General features: G+C 41.3%; 2 protein-coding genes and 1 pseudogene across 2 annotated transcripts; 1 reads left to right on the forward strand and 2 right to left on the reverse strand.

The window, feature by feature from the left end:
- Positions 1-1,999: 1,999 nt before the first annotated feature.
- Positions 2,000-6,104, reverse strand: LOC112589881 (uncharacterized; annotated as a pseudogene).
- Positions 6,105-9,909: 3,805 nt separating this feature from the next.
- LOC112589874 (uncharacterized) lies at positions 9,910-13,123 on the reverse strand. Its single transcript, XM_025304738.1, has 2 exons — positions 12,774-13,123; positions 9,910-12,688 (listed from the first exon to the last, which is right to left on the reverse strand). The coding sequence occupies exon 2, from the start codon at positions 11,278-11,280 to the stop codon at positions 10,639-10,641; it is 642 nt and encodes a 213-aa protein (XP_025160523.1). The 5' UTR covers positions 11,281-12,688; positions 12,774-13,123; the 3' UTR covers positions 9,910-10,638.
- LOC112589873 (uncharacterized) lies at positions 13,075-16,051 on the forward strand. The gene is made up of 2 exons (XM_025304737.1): positions 13,075-13,140; positions 13,234-16,051. Exon 2 carries the CDS (start codon positions 13,866-13,868, stop codon positions 14,586-14,588), a length of 723 nt encoding a protein of 240 aa, XP_025160522.1. The 5' UTR covers positions 13,075-13,140; positions 13,234-13,865; the 3' UTR covers positions 14,589-16,051.
- The last annotated feature ends 618 nt before the right edge of the window (positions 16,052-16,669 follow it).

Below are 16,669 nucleotides of genomic sequence, written 5' to 3' on the forward strand. Positions count from 1 at the left end.
GCCTTGTTTACATGTATGTACAACGCCAAAATCGCTCGTTGATTCAGTTCGTTAATACCTCGACAAAACTGATTGCGCGTTTTTCATCCTCGTTTCAAAATGTCGATCGAGAAAGGAGCGAACATTAAATTTTGTGTAAAGTTGGGGAAAACATTTACCCAGACGTTGAAATTATTACGGAAGGCTTATGAGGATAAAACCCCATTAGTAGATAGACAAAGCGGGTTCTAACTTAAATTGCAAGTTAATTATGCAAAATACGTTTATTAATTAAATATTTTAATTAATATCCCCCCTCTTTATTGATATCCCCTCTTTATTGATGCCGTCTCTTTATTGATACCCTCTTTATTGATCCCTCTCTTTATTGATACCCCATCTTTATTGATACTCCCCCTTCTCCCCAGAATTTTTGATTCTGTGAGCAAGATGGCGGCTGTGACGTCACGAGAGAAAAAGCGTGCCGGGTGTTGCTAGACTCGAACCTAGGCTATCGAACGTTGCTATCGAACGCGTTGCTATCGAACGCTCGAACCTCTTAGATCACTGTCGCCTGTTGCTAGTAGACGTCTAGTAAAGGTTCTTATAGTGTGTATGCTGACGTCACGAGAGAAAAAGCGTGCCGGGTTATTAGACTCGAACCTAGGCCCCGCGGTTGCTATCGAACGCTCGAACTTCCTAGACGACCATCGGCTATTGCTAGTAGACGTCACGTTTACGGGTAAGATGGCGGTCGTGACGTCACGCACATGTCCAGAGAAAAACGGGCCGGGTGTGTTACTAGAGTCGAACCTGGGTCCTGCGGCTACTATTGAACGCTCCAACGGCTCCAACCTCCTAGACCACCGTCGCCTATTGCTAGTAGACGTCACATTTACGGGTAAGATGGCCGCCGTGACGTCACGCAATGTCCAGAGAGAAACGTGCCGGGATGTAGGTAGGCTCGAACCTCCCCGCGATTACTATCGAACGTCTCTCGAATGTCTCTCGAACGTCTATCGAACGTCTATCGAACGTCTATCGAATGTCTCTCGATCATCTATCAAACATCTCTCGAACGTCTATCGAACGTCTATCGAACGTTTCTCGAACGTCTATTGATCGTCTATTGAACGTTTCTCGAACGTCTATTGAACGTCTATCGAACGTCCATTGAACGTCTCTCGAACGTCTCTCGAACATCTATTGAACGTCTATCGAACGTCTATCGTTGATTTAACGGTGCGTCGTTGATCAAGAAGGACGATCGCTCGATTTTCGAGGAGAAGAGGTTACCATTAGATTGCACGTAATCGACGACGACGATAATAAACGTAATCTATGAAATGCTTGTGGTGAAGAGATTACCATTAGATTGCACGTAATCGACGGCGACGATAATAAACGTAATCTATGAAATGCTTGTGGTGAATCAAGTGGAACAGAAGAAACAAGCTGGAAATATACTTTTTACGAGACGTACAATTAACAGTTCAAAATTCCTCGTTCGAAAAAAACTCAGCGCGTTGAACGTTGAATTTTTGAAATCTCTGGGATTCACCGTACGAAACGATTGAGAAAGATGATTGACATTGGAAATGAACCGGTCTTTGACGAGCGCATCGTCAAGATTGAGACACATACGTACAATCCATACGCTAACACAACGTTTGGACATAGCGACGAGATACGAATACCCATACAGCAGCAGGATTTATACATATTGCCATGTGAGAGTTATCTCTATGTCGAGGGGAAGGTGACGAAACAAGTTGCAGTCGATGGTGCGACTGTAACGTTGGGATATAATGGTGTTGCATTCATGTTTGATGAGATCCATTATGAACTGGATGGTGTGGAGATTGATCGTAACAGAAACGTGGGAATAACTTCAACGCTCAAAAACTATGTATCGATATCTTCAGATAAAAATGCCATCATGAAAAATGCCGCGTGGGATACGACTGACACTATTTCGCCGGACGGGTACTTCAACTTTTGTGTACCGCTCAACGTTTTGCTAGGATTCTGTGAAGACTACAAGCGTATAGTGATTAACGCGCGTCACAAATTGATTCTATTACGATCGCGCAGCGACAACAACAGTCTACTAGGATTTTCAGCGCTGGATCCTAAGATTGAGCTATTCAAGATACAATGGCGAATGCCTCACGTAATCTTGAACGATATCAATAAACTTTCCATGCTGAAAACTTTGGAGGATGCACGATACCTGAGCATGAGTTTCCGCTCGTGGGATCTGTATGAATTTCCTCTACTGCAAAGCACGACCAAACACTTGTGGACTGTCAAAACTGCTACTAATTTGGAGAAACCTCGATACGTTATCTTTGCGCTGCAGACTGGCCGGAAGAATGTCATGTCGGAAAATATAACTCGTTTCAATGACTGCAAATTGATCAACGTGAAGCTCTATCTGAATTTAGAGTGTTATCCGTACGACGACATGAATTTGGACTTTACAAAAAATAAATACGCCGTAGTTTACGATATGTATAGACGTTTTCGTAAATCATATTATGGATGCGACAATGCTGAGGTATGGTTATGTATGATGGAATATTTAAAACGGGTCGCTTTAAGGCATTTACTTGTAATGTCATGTCTTCTTTGAGTATAACTTCTTTGATAGGGTTAAATGAATATCTGTCATTATAATTTTCTATTTTGTTGCATGCTGCTAAAAAAATACCAATAATCGTGTGTCACTACTGCAATATTGTATGTGCATCCATTGACTTGGCATATTAAACTGTTTTCTGTTTATACTATCTATTAAGCTATCAAATGATAACATTGTCGTATGATCCTCTATTGTATTATTTAATGATGGTACTATCGCATGTTCATTTTCTTCATATTGTTCAATATGCAGGTCGTGTACGTTTTGATCAATATAGAATCAGTATAGAATATGTATCTTCTATATTTGGGGTTTCTTCAAACCAGAGGAATTATGAAGGCACAGCCCCTTTACGTAACTCTTGGAATTTTAAATGGCGCAGATTAAAGAAAATATTTACAATATGACAATTAATAATGACAAGTATAACTTACATAATTATTATTTAACGTAATTTAATAAATTTAATAAATTTAATAAATTTAATAAATTTAATAAATTTAATAAATAACAACATAATTGTTATTTAAATGACTATTATTTAATAAGTCAACAAGTGAATATTGCTGTTATATATCATATATACACAGTCTGTCCCAGATACGATGAGACTGGTTCCATCAAAGTTTTTAGCGCAGCGACATCTATGAGTGAATGATGGTAGGTGAATGTTCTACCCTTTATCTACTTAACCTCAAAATTTGAGCGAATTCGGTTAATATTTCACTGTGGTTTGATATTTTATGTAAAGTCACTTTGTGTGTCGGTCGAAAAACCAACTTTTAAATTGGGTAAAAGTGGTGCAGAAACGTACGAAACGCTAAAAAATGTGTACGGGGATGAATGCATGTCCCGTGCACAGGTTTTCCGTCGGTTTGGCCGATTCCGTGAGGACGGTCGTGAGGACCTTGCAGACGCTGACCGAGCACCGCCGCCAAAAACCACTCGCAATGAAGAAAACATCGAGAAAGTCTAAGAAATTCTTCGAAGCGACCGCTGTGTGTCTGCGAGACTCATCGAAGAGGAAACTGGGATACCGAAAAGCACAGTCTATCGAATTTTGACCGAAGATTTGGGCAAACGGAAGGTCTTTGAGCGCTTCGTGCCACACACTCTGACAGACGACCAAAAAGATTGGAGAGTTCAGCATTGCAAAGACATGTTAAAAATGTCCCGAAGGAATCCGGCAAGCATGTCAGCCATTGTAACTGATAAGGAAACGTGATGTTTTCAATACGAGCCAAAAACAAAACGTCAGAGTGCGGCATGGAAGTCACCAGAAGAGCCAAAAGAGAAAAAATTACGCTTTCAGAAGAGCAAAATCAAGACAATGCTGACCGTTTTCTTCGATTCAAAGGGAATTGTTCACAGTGAATTCGTCCCAGAAGATCAGACGGTGAACGCAGAATATTATCTGGGAGTTCTACAACGATTGTGGGTCAGAATTCGACGAGTTCGACCGGAATATCGAGAGCCAGACAGTTGGTTTTTGTTGCATGATAATGCACCATCGCATAAAGCCATCATGGTACGTGAATTCTTGACCAAAAAAGGCATCATTGTTATCGATCATCCACCGTATTCACCTGATTTGGCTCCGTGCGACTTCTGGCTATTTCCCAAACTGAAATTGGCGATGAAAGGAAATCGTTTCGATACCATCCCGGTCATCCAAAAGACTTCGACCGCCATAGTTAAGGCCATTCCAGCCGATGAGTATAAAAAATGTTTCGAAAAATTTGTTGAACGTTTCCAGCGCTATATTGACTCAGAAGGAGACTATTTTAAATAAACAAGAATAAAAAATCGAAATAATAAACGCTTTGTACTTTTTTTAGACCAGTCTCATTGGATCTGGGACAGACTGTGTATATATAAATTATTAAACATTATTGACTATATTGCCTACTTTATACTGATTATTTAATACTTGTACTAAATAGTAACTTTCTATTTAATAATTTAAATTTATGCATGTAAATAATGGTTTATTAAACTAGTATTAGGAGTACAAATAAGTTTCCGTCGTTTTCTATCAAAAATTAGGAATTTATTGTGAAAGAACGGTACATTATGTTTTATTCAAAGTATTGTCCATCACTAGCCATTACTTTTTCCCATCTTTCTGGCAGCATTCGAATATCACGTCGGAAGAACTCTTCATCTTTTGAAGCTCTTCACGAATCGACTCAATTTTTAGTATCTTCATATGATGTAAAGCGCTACTTAGACAGGCCATGTGCCATCGATCGGAATAAGTGATAATCGGAAGGGGCAATGTCTGGTGAATACAGCGGGTGGGGTAGGACTTTCCAATTAAGTGTTTCCAAATAGGTTTTGACCGGTTTTGCAACATGTAGCCGAGCATTGTCATGTAGGAGAATAATTTTGTCGTGTCTGGAGTAGTAATGGGCGCGTTTTTCCTTGAGTGCTCGGCTCAATCTCATTAATTGTGTTCGGTAGAGAGTTCCAGTAATGGTTTCGCTCGGTTTGAGCAACTCATAATACACGACACCAAGCTGATCCCACCAAATACACAGCATGAGTTTTTTTCCATGAATATTCGGTCTCTCGGCTTCAGTTCATATGGAACCCAATTTTCTTGTTTTTTAATCATTCCCAACGATTTTAAACGATGTGAAATTGCTTGTTGAATCACTTCTAATGTAAGTGCAAGTTCTTCTTGCGTTTGACATGAATCTTCCTCCAATAATGCTTCCAATTCCGTGTCTTCGTACACTTTCGGCCTTGCACTACGTTCTTTGTCTTCCATGTCAAACTCACCGTTTTTAAACTTTTGAAACCACTCACAACAACTTCTCTCACTTAAAGCAGCCTCACCATATGCTTCTACAAGCAATCGATGCGCCTCAGCTGCAGATTTCTTCAAATTAAAGAAATAAATCAAAAGTTCCCGCAAATGACGCTTATTCGGCACAAAACTTGACATTTTCGCACGAAAAAAATTATGTGATGCTGATACGGAGTCACTAATACTTCAAGGTTATGTTGTTACCAGATGTCCAAACTTACGATATTACGTTTTACATCTGACAATTTCAACATAACCTTCTGGTGGGGCTATCTTTTGTCAAACGGCGGAAACTTATTTGTACTCCTAATACTATAGTTTTTTTATGTATATTATATCAGTATTAAATGATCGGTGTAAATTAAGCAAATGGAAAAATAACTTAGATAACTAATATAACTTACCATACCAAGAACATTTCCCTTCTCATCACAAATTTCACGTTTCCACAAAATATCATTACTTAAAAAGTAATGATGGCATACAGCTTGTTTTGAGTTGATAGTTATATCGTTTCTCCTTAAAACTGCTTGCCATGCTTTTCTCACATTTTCGTCCTTTGGCACATAAAAAAATGAACTGTTTCATGATTAGAAGTGTAACCTGATGTACAACCAAGTGTAATACAGCGCGGCATCATTTAATTAAATTAAGATTACTTTTATTAGATACTTATTTGATTTCAATTTTTATTTTGTTATTCTTCTCGCGAAGCTTTAACACACCTCTAACCTCAAGTCACTGAAATTACAGACGTAAACACATGGTGACTGTTGCCAGCGCCACATAGCGGCTTGGCTTCATTACGTAGACATACCGTAACAAAGGATATAATAGCAAGTGTCAAGGGGCTTGCTTGCAACCTTACAGTCTTACTCTTACAGCTAATGTAGACAAGCCTTAAGGTTGAAAATGGCTGAAAATGGCGGAAAATGGCTGAAAATGGCGGAAATCAACGGAATAGAAATTAGCGTAATATAAATATTAAATTTTTATTATTCATATTAGGCGTTGTTGGTGATTCTAGCTGTTGGTCAGCTGGTTAATTTGCATATAAAGGCTCGTCTATTTTAGCTGTAAGAGTAAGGCTGTAAGGCTGTAACGTAAGCTGTCAGCGAATGAAAATATTTCATTTCGTGTCTTGCAACCTTACAGACTTACTCTTACAACTAATGTACACGAGCCTTTACTTTTGGAAAAATCTCCTAGGCACTCTGCGAGGTTCGAACCCGGGACCTCAAGGCTCTTGAGTCAAACGTCTTACACCACTGCTCTACTACTACTCTTTGGTAGAAACTGGTTTCACGACGTACACGTAGACCACAGAGGTGTGTATGTATGTGTGTGTGTGTGTGTGTGTGCGCGCGCGCGCGCGCGCGTGTGTGTGTGTGTGTGTATGTGTGTGTGGTTAGTGCAAAGTCTCTGGAAAAATTCTGTAAGGCCCTGGCCGGATTCGAACCTGGTCGACCTGGTCGACAAGCGTCTTATGCACTGCGCTACTGCTATTGGGTGAGTGCAAAAGTTCGTGCGGAGTTTCAATAGATGGAGTTATAAGCGTCGTAAAGTGTTGTCATTAATACTTCCATCTACATATTATATAACGTTGGAAAGGTGACGTCTTCAGCTGTTATTAAAAAAAAATCATTTGTTTTCATACAAACTGCTTCGAGAAATATCACTTTAAAAATGAGTATCGATAAGGTGCATTTACGGCATGTTATGCTTTACGAGTTTCGGAAGGGAATAAACGTTGCCGCAGCCGTAAAAAACATTCAGGATGTTTATCAGGATGAAGCACCAGCTAAACGAACTGTGGAAAAATGGTTTACTAAATTTCGGCGCGGAGAATTTAACCTTGAAGACGAGCCACGCTCTGGTCGACCTTCTGACATTGATGACGATGTTTTGCGTACTTTAGTGCTCAATAATCCGCGAATTTCAACAGAAGAAGTTGCTACAGCACTAAACGTTGACCGATCAACCGCTTTTCGGCGTTTAAAAAAGATGGGATTCGATTTGAAGCTCGATATATGGGTGCCCCATTTGCTGACCGAGAAGAACAAAATCAAGCGAATTTCTGCAGCCGTTTCTTTACTCGGGCGGTTCAATAACGAGTCGTTTTTGGATCGACTAGTGACGGGCGATGAGAAATGGGTCCTCTACAACAATGTTCAGCGCAAACGGACATGGAAACAATCAGGTGAGCATGGTGACGCAATGCCAAAGCCCAGTTTGCACCCGATGAAGGTGATGCTCTCTGTTTGATGGGATTGCCAGGGCATAATCTATTTCGAGCTTCTCCCCGCTGGCGAAACGATTGATTCGGACAAGTACTGTCGCCAATTAACCAATCTGAATCGAGAAATAAAAGAGAAACGTCCGATTTTGTCAAATCGTAAGGGAGTCGTCTTTCATCACGACAACACCAGACCACACGTTTCGAAAAAGACGCTGCGCAAACTGAAGAGCCTGAAATGGGATGTCTTAACGCATCCACCGTATTCTTCTGATATCGCACCATCTGACTATCACTTGTTCCGGTCATTGCAAAATTATTTGAATGGAAAAAACTTTGACTCTTTGGAGGCCTTAAAAAACGGCGTCTCTTCGTTCTTCGAATCTAAACCGCGCAGTTTTTATGATCGAGGCATCCGTATGCTGCCAGAACGTTGGGAAAAGATTATAGAAAACGATGGAGAATATATCATTGATTGAATAAAGATTTTTGTTTGCCTAATCACTGTGTGACTTTTACTCACAAACTCCGCACGAACTTTTACACTCACCCAATATATTCTGATGGAAACTAGCTATATTGTATTGTATACATACGAAGAGTATCGATGTCATGCGTGAAAAATTTGGCAAATTCTAGAATCTACGGGACTCGGGCCCCCATCATGAGACCCCGGCTCTCAACTCTCGTGAGCATATGCGAGCATGTTCGAGCAGGTAGGGATCATTTCGAAGACAAAAACTACCCAGCGATTGTTGGAAGACGATACCTCTGGTCTGTGTCTACCCGAATATTTTTACCTATGCGGGTCCCCACCCCTCGCTTCGAACTCGAAAAGTTTACAACGGGATTTGTTACCTCGAGCTGGAAATCATAAAGAGAAGAGGTGAAGAGAAAGGAATGCACAATATTTTTCATAGAATTAATGCACATTTTATTTTTCATGATTAAGATGAGACATTTATTAAATAAAATTGCTCATACGATTTTATTTAAATAAATCGAAGTAATTTCTTGAAATATAATGTGGAAATAAGTATCTAAAAACGTTAAATCTTTTAATTGCCGACGTATGTTTTGCTCGATTTCCTGATAGTTTGCGAAGAGCGTCTGTTTCATGATGTCCTCGTTTAAGTTTTTCTTGGGAAGCCTGAGTTCTATCTCCGTTACGGGAAACTGGGCGCAATCGTTTACAAGTTTTGCAAACGTTTGCAGTTGTTCACATCGAGCGTCAATACATTTTGTTATAAGTTCTAGCCCGTCAAAAGATGTTGCCTGCATCACGATGTTTACCATTGTTACGTCCTGCGGACTCCGCGTACCCTAAATTTGTTATCCAGTAAGACAAATTAAATTTTATATTATATGACCAAATGTTCATGTTCCGCGACCCTCCGAGCACAGTGACGTCATACACAGATCTCTCTTTTTTTCTCTCTGTTTTAATCACCGGAGTTTCACTATTTCTGTCAGAAAGATCCGCTGAGTTATTTTAGCCATATATCTCCTCTCCAAATAACTTTGAATAACTTCCTGTTCGGAGCAACAATTTTCTTTGAAGACGGATCGACCAGACAATCTTTTATGCTGTTATATGATATTACTAGCCTTTGATCTTCGAAAACTCATGCGTTTTCCACGTTATTCATAAATTTTTATTGCGCGCAATCTCTGACTAAACCTAGCGAAACCTTGAAGTCTTTTACTGCCATAGATATCCTTTACCATATTTTTCTCAGGCCTCCCTAAAACCCCACTTCCGAAAAGTTTTGCAACAAAATCCTATACCCATATTTGGACATAAACTTTAGAGCCCTGATGCAACTTCCAAAACCCCACCCTCTCGACCTAGGTGACGTTTTGAATAAAATGAAAAGGTTATATCACTTCTACTTCTCCTCTCGACCGACCTACAGCCAGGACAGAGTCTTCCCTTCAGCACCCTTCAGGGTCTTTTAATAACCAAGCCTACTAGTGGCTTGTACTACTTAGGTACTACTTAGACAGATCAGAGTTCTCCAGTTCTTAATTATTCCGTGCCACGACCTAGTGCATTTTTGGACCATGTTTGAGCAGTCCAACGGAGATCAGCTTCCTATTCTTGGCGCAAAACTTGGGTCATCCATCCTCACCGACACGCAGCAATTACATTTTTTATTTTCGACAACCAGTATAGATCCAGCAGTAAGTTATTTATATTTTCTTTTGCCAGAGTGACCCCTTTCTTTTTATTTTTTCTTCTTTTCTTCTCTCTTTTCTTTTCCTTTCCTTTTGCTTCCCCTTTTCTGGCCCCCTTGGCATTCCTCCTTAATGGTGAAATCCGGTTTCAGTGGCCCAATCCATTGAATCTCATACTGACGTATTTACCACGGAAATTTGCGCACACCACGAAGATTTTAAGATAGACTTTGTGACACAAGACTGTCCGAATTACGTCTGTCATAACCAACCCGACGTTGTAAGATCTGTACGTTCTCCTCTTCTGTTCCTTCCCGATTTACCCCCTGGAACTTCTCCTATTTCTTATTCCCCGACATCCTTGAGTCCTACCGATGACCAATCTCCTATAGGCTCTCCTCTACCTTGGAGCCCGTCTCCGACGACTTCCCCTCTGTCCTCACCTCTATAAGGTGGTACATGTGGTTCTCACGCAGCTTTGCTCCGTGGCCTCATTCCTATTCGTTCTCTCTCTCCTTCGGAAGTATCAACAGCGCGTTCTCCCCCCTCACCTCGTGCATCTCCGTCACTGGATCTTCCCAGCTCGGAATATTATTCAGAATAACCAAGAACCGTTGTTCTGAATATATGTATACGTACACATTTATAAATCTTATAAATTCTCTTTCATTATGAACTACCGCTTAATCATCAATAAAACAAGTTATTTGTAATTGTAAGCCAATCACGTTTTCCAACTAATTATTCTCAACAAAAAATTTTCCCTTCTCTTAACTGTCGCTTACGGTCCTATCCCAGGTAAAAGAATTCAGTTCCTTGACCTAAATAAAGGACCACCGACGTACGTCCGCGCCAGATAAAAGGGTCATTCCGATCCTTGATCTGCACCGCAGACTTGCGAGTACGTCGGAGCTTGTGAAAGCAAGCGTCAAGTTGCATTCTTTCTACAGGACGTAACACCGTGCAAACTTTTCGTTTCTTCGTCGGCGGCTGCTGTCCCTGGGACGAATCGGTAGGCATCCTCTTTGATGCGGTGTTCACCTCGGCCGTTTTCGTATTTTCAGTCACCATGATCGCCCTTGCCCCATACGCCGTGATAAAGGTGATGGTCACATCGTTGATATGGACGGGCTCTGGCACGGCTCTGGTTACCGAGTGCAAGTAATCGCCTATGTATTTCATGTACTCCTTAAACTTTTCCCATGTGGCGAAGTTGAACTGGATCCCTGTAGAGGTATTGCCGGATAGTTTTATTGTAGGCTCAAACGTTGTCCCGTCGTTTGATGCCCGCAATCCGATTTGCATCCTCTTGGTATGCGAAGTGTTGAGGGGATAAGTAGTGGAGAGAAGCATATAGCTCTCATAGCGAGCCTTCCCAGAATCACCATACGCGATCTTCTTAAATTCTGCATTTGCATTAGTATTCGCCATTATGTTTCTCACAAGAACTTATTATCCCACAGGTGAAAACACGAGAACTAATATATTTCGTCGCACGAAACAAGTATTAAGACTGAAGAAGCTCAAATGGTTTGGGCCCAGCCCAATGGGCTTCTTATAGGAAAAAGAAAAGTGGAGGGGTAGTTCTGTGAGCATACAACAAATAAATTTATTTCTTAATATTTGTTAAATAATTCAGCCTAGAATATTCTAGAATTTCTCAGAACGGAGCGTACGTGTTCCTACAGGCTTCATGATGTCGTGGGAGCAGGCGTTATATTTGTCGAAGCAGTGGATGGGAAAATACATTTTATGGTCTTTTGTGAAAGTTTCCAATCGGACTCTATTGTAGTCAATACCGATTATATCGTCCATCCTTACATCTAAATTTATGTTTAGATAAACACATTTCTACAAATCGTTTGTATAGGCCGCAAAGGAATGACGCACATTTTTTCACATCTGAGAATTTATAAAACGAGAAGAAAGAAGGTTTATTCTTTTGTGGCCGCGATAAGGTTTATTCTTTTGTGACTAAACGGAATGCGCGAACCCTACAGATTCCGACGATTTTATTTTATGTTGTCGCGGGAATAGGCATTATATTTGCCGAATCAGCGGATGAGAAAATGCCCTTTACATCTCTTTTGTGAACCGGAGTTCTATCCTAGTCAAAACTGCTTATATTTCCTTCCACGCATCTAAATTTAGATAAACAGACAATTCTACAAAACGTTTTTCGTGTAGGGCCTAAGGGAACCGCACGGAACTCGCATTTTTCACGTCTGAGAATGCGAGCTATAGATATGAGAAGAAAAAGGATTATTCTTTTATAGCAGGAATAATGTGATCCTTTAATAGATACTAAATTCTGCAATAAAACTAGACAAGTATATTGCCGAAAAGCGTTGGTATAGTTAGTCCTGCCTTATTTACACAGGCATTCGTGGAGGTTTCCCAAAATTTTGGAAGATCCATGTTATATAAGAGTGTTCGAAGCTGCTGAGACGTATTTTACTATTTCTATGGCTTCGAGCAACATTCCTATGCCATGATATTCGTAAAAGTATAAGATGTCGCAGCTTTTCAAAATTGTACCTGACTGTATAACCGCAGCGTCGATAGCAAATCTAATAATCAAACGTAGGAAATATCTGTGCGAACTCGCGAGTGATAATGATGAGAAGACATATGAAGTGTTTTATAAATTCGCGGCCATGTGCAGTAGTGGCCTACTGGCTATGTTATTCGCTTGCGGGCAATTTAAAAATAATCCTCGCTTGCATGGGATTGCAGCCGAGATTGTGGAAGCGAGAAGATTACTCGGAGAGAATGAAGAAGATATCGGTGACCGTGTCCAGAACCTGCTCCTTTCCGCATTGTAAGTAATTTCCTTTCGCTGTGATGTGACATAAAAGAATAAGCACAATAAATGCTGGTGTTCACGAATACGTTCTTGTGTTCTTCATTTTCTCAGTTCTCACCAATACTGTACGAAGCGGAAATCCAAAGAGCCGCTCTCGCTCGACTATAAGGCTTCCTCGTCAACGAAATCTGCCTGTGAGTATAAGGAAAAATAAGTATAAGATTATTCTCTCGTAGAGCCTCATGTTTAATATCGAGTTAAATTTTGGCAAGTCATAATAAAATAGCGAGAATTGACAAAGAGATCGCCTGCAATGTAAATGAAAACAGCATTGATATTAGTCATGACGACGCTGCTCACGTCACGGGTAACATCATCGAGTACGATGACAATGGAATCGATGAAACGACGCAAGACGCAAGTGAAGCTGATGAAACCTAGGATTTCCGAATCTCGCAGGCTGCATTAGTCGAAGGTAAGAAAAGGTAAGAGAAAATATCTTATACTCTTAGTTGTATTTTTATTCTAATTGTGTGTAAAATTTATACCTGTATAACATTTTCAATTCATATTTACAGTACAACAGGGTAGTGGATACGAACAGTCGAAAGAACATCGAAGGGACAAAAGCGAAGACCAAAGAGTGCGCGAAGCGACAGCAAAAGTCGACACGGTCAACAATCGTGAGTCCTTATATAAATGTATTGAAATACTCGGGGAAATGTCGCGTAATTATAGGAAATTTAATATTCTCGGAAGGGAGTCGAATATTCGAATTCTTCTACCTCCAGATGGAGCCAACATTACTAAATATTTAGAAAATGCTTTTCGGGAAATCCACGACTACGCGGTAAATTCGGATGGTGCGAACAACTACGTGGAGTTGATGCTTGCTTCTTCGGACTTAACGCGGGGACTGGCGGATATATCGCTTCATTCCGCTCGGGATTTAACCTACAACGAGATTTGGAATCTCGTGAATTCGTTAGCGCAGAGTGCCGGAGGTCATGATATTTTAGAACATTTCAAAATTAATATTTTCAATGTCGCGGCACCTTCTGATCATGAAAAGAAATAATATAAACTAACTCACGAAGATATAGCGAAACGCTCGATCCTTACTATAAACAACTTTAACAATTTGTGCTTTCCCCGTTCACTCGTCGCTGCGATAGTGTACAACGAACGCGGCAATGTGCGCACAGGAGAAATGCATGATAAATGGAATTCCGTGAGGAAGCAATATTCTATATTACAACGAGACCTAGCGGTCCAATTGACACGGAAAGCCGGTGTCTGTATACCTGAAGAAGGATATAGTATTCCCGAGATTGAGCATTTCCAACATTATTTTGTCAGCAACGATATCGTGATCGTCGTTTATTACTTTAGTTCCTTCGTACGTGGTGAGCCCCCCATGTACGATGGTAGCAGCGTACTCACCTCCCACGGGCGCGAAGCTAAAATGACTCTGAATATTATGTACTACGAAAAATCCCGGCATTACAATCCAATATTAAATTTAAAAGCTGCATCGGGCCGCCAAGGTTATTGTGTACGTTGTACTAGCGGATATAAGCTGGAAAGAGGACATCAGTGCTCAAACGCATGTCCACGGTGTCACGGCGTTCCAGCGTGCGAGGTATCGGGCGTAGAACTAATACGATGTGCTGCGTGTCAACGTGAATTTTACGGGTCGGTGTATTTCAAGCGTCATTGCGCGCAAAAATCGCTTCAAGGCACTTCATCTTTGAGCATCTGTAATATCCTGAGAGTTTGCAGCGACTGTGGCCGTTTGCGAAACTTGAGGAACAATCACAATTGCAATGAGATCTTTTGTCGTGTTTGCAAGGCGTTGCAACCAATGAATCATCTATGTTATATGAAACTACTTCGATGCGACACTGGTTCATCCGACACGATGAATCCGTAGCGAGTAGGAAACGAAAACGTAGTTGATGACATTGGCGAAGCGACAGAAACAAGTAAGCGCGTAAAAAGTCACATCGCGTTTGTGTTCTATGATTTTGAGACACGTCAAGACGATATGATCGAAGGCATAAAAAACGTTAAAACTCACGATGTGACGCTCTGTGTTACACAGCAGATATGTGAAAGCTGCATGAATGCAGACAATATGGCGTTGCGATGTCGTTGGTGCGGGATACGCGAATTTATATTTCGAGACAATCTGGTGAAACAATTCGTCGATTTTGTCACGAAACCGAGGAAGAGTTTCAAACAGATCATCTGCATCGCACACAATGCAAGCGCATTCGATGCGCAATTTATCCTATGGTACTTGGTCGAGAGCGGTAATCGGGTGGAATCTAAGCTTATTTTAAATAGTACGAAGATTATATTGTTAACTGTTGGGCAAACAAAATTTATCGACAGTGTTAATTATATGCCTATGCGTTTGTCAGCATTACCAAAAGCCTTCAGGTTAAAGGATACTGCAAGCAAAGGCCTATTTCCGCATTTATTTAACACTGTCGAAAATCAACATTACATCGGACCGATACCAGATGCAAGATACTATTCTCCCGAAACGATGAGACCGCCTGAGCGTGAGCGGTTTTAGAATGGTACGAGGATATGGTGCGCAAAAACATAGAATTTGATTTCCAACGGGAAATTGTGAGCTATTGCCGGAACGATGTCGATATTCTTCGACGGGCTTGTCTTGCGTTCTGTAAGATTTTCCTGGATCGTGGAAAAGTATGTCCGTTTGAAGAATGCACAACCATCACCTCTACGTGCATGAGAGTTTTTCGTAAAAACTTTCTGTGTGAAAAGGAGATAGATATTATTCCTTCGGGTATTCTATCGGCGTGTCAACAAACAATCCTGCAAAGCGTTGAAATGGTTGTTGTGGATGGAGCGCGAGCTCGGTCATATTATAACACATGCAGGTAGATCTCGCGAACATCGCATACCGGAAGGGCTGCTCGTCGATGGGTATTACGAGACAACGAATCCTGCGCAAAGACACGTGTTGCAATTTCACGGGTGTTTTTGGCATGGATGTCCCGCGTGTTTCAGGGTGAATCGTGATACCCCGCTCTCGACCACCGTGAAGGGGGATACTATTGAGTCGTAATACGAGCATACACGCGTGATAACACCTCATCTACAGAAGCTTGGTTACATCGTAACGGAGAAGTGGGATTGCGTTTTCGATCGGGAGTTGCAGGACAATCGACCGATGCGCGATTTCCTTGCAAATCACTCGATGTTAGAAACTGAGCCTCTCGATCCTCGCGAAGCGTTCTTCGGTGGTCGTACAGGGAACATCGTCACCCGGTGCGATGTTACGGATACGGAGAAGATACGTTACGTAGACGTATGCTTCTTGTACCCGTTTGTGCTAAAGACGCGCTCTTTTCTCCTCGGTCACCCGACGTGTACGTAGGCGAAGAATGTTCCGCCTTGATTAGTATAGCTTCCGATATTGACTTTAGCGGAGTGGAGCGGATCGTGCGGTGCAAGGTGCTCGCTCCGCGTGATCTCTTTCACCCTGTACTCCCATTTCGCGTTCGCGGAAAATTATTGTTCGCCCTATGCCGTAGTTGCTGCGAGACATTTTTTCAATTTCCGTGCACACATGATAATCCGGCCGATCGAGAATTCGAAGGTACCTGGGTATCCTGTGAATTACGGAAAGCTATAAAGAAGGGCTATAATGTCAGGTCCGTGAGCGAGATATGGAAATATAAGATTTCGCAATACGACCCAAGTACTCGGTTGGGAGGTATGTTCGCGGGATATATCAACTGTTTTTTGCAACTTAAGTAGGAGACTAATGGATGGCCTGCTGAATGCATCGACGATGAAAAGGCTAAAAGCGATACTTGCGGGAATACGAAGAACAGAGAATATTGTTCTCGATAGAAACAACATCGCGGTAAATTCGGGGTTGCGTTCGGTTGCAAAGCTTTGCCTCAATTCATTCTGGGGTAAATTCGTCAGCCATCTAATCTGCCGAATACCGAGGTCGTTAAGACACGCGAG

The sequence above is a fragment of the Harpegnathos saltator genome, unplaced genomic scaffold (assembly GCF_003227715.2).
Source record: "Harpegnathos saltator strain DR-91 unplaced genomic scaffold, Hsal_v8.6 scaffold643, whole genome shotgun sequence".
NCBI classification, from domain to species: domain Eukaryota; kingdom Metazoa; phylum Arthropoda; class Insecta; order Hymenoptera; family Formicidae; genus Harpegnathos; species Harpegnathos saltator.

Coding starts and splice junctions, on each gene's coding strand:
- LOC112589874 (XM_025304738.1), bottom strand. CDS start 11,280: ATGGCGAATACTAATGCAAATGCAGAATTTAAGAAGATCGCGTATGGT.
- LOC112589873 (XM_025304737.1), top strand. CDS start 13,866: ATGCATGATAAATGGAATTCCGTGAGGAAGCAATATTCTATATTACAA.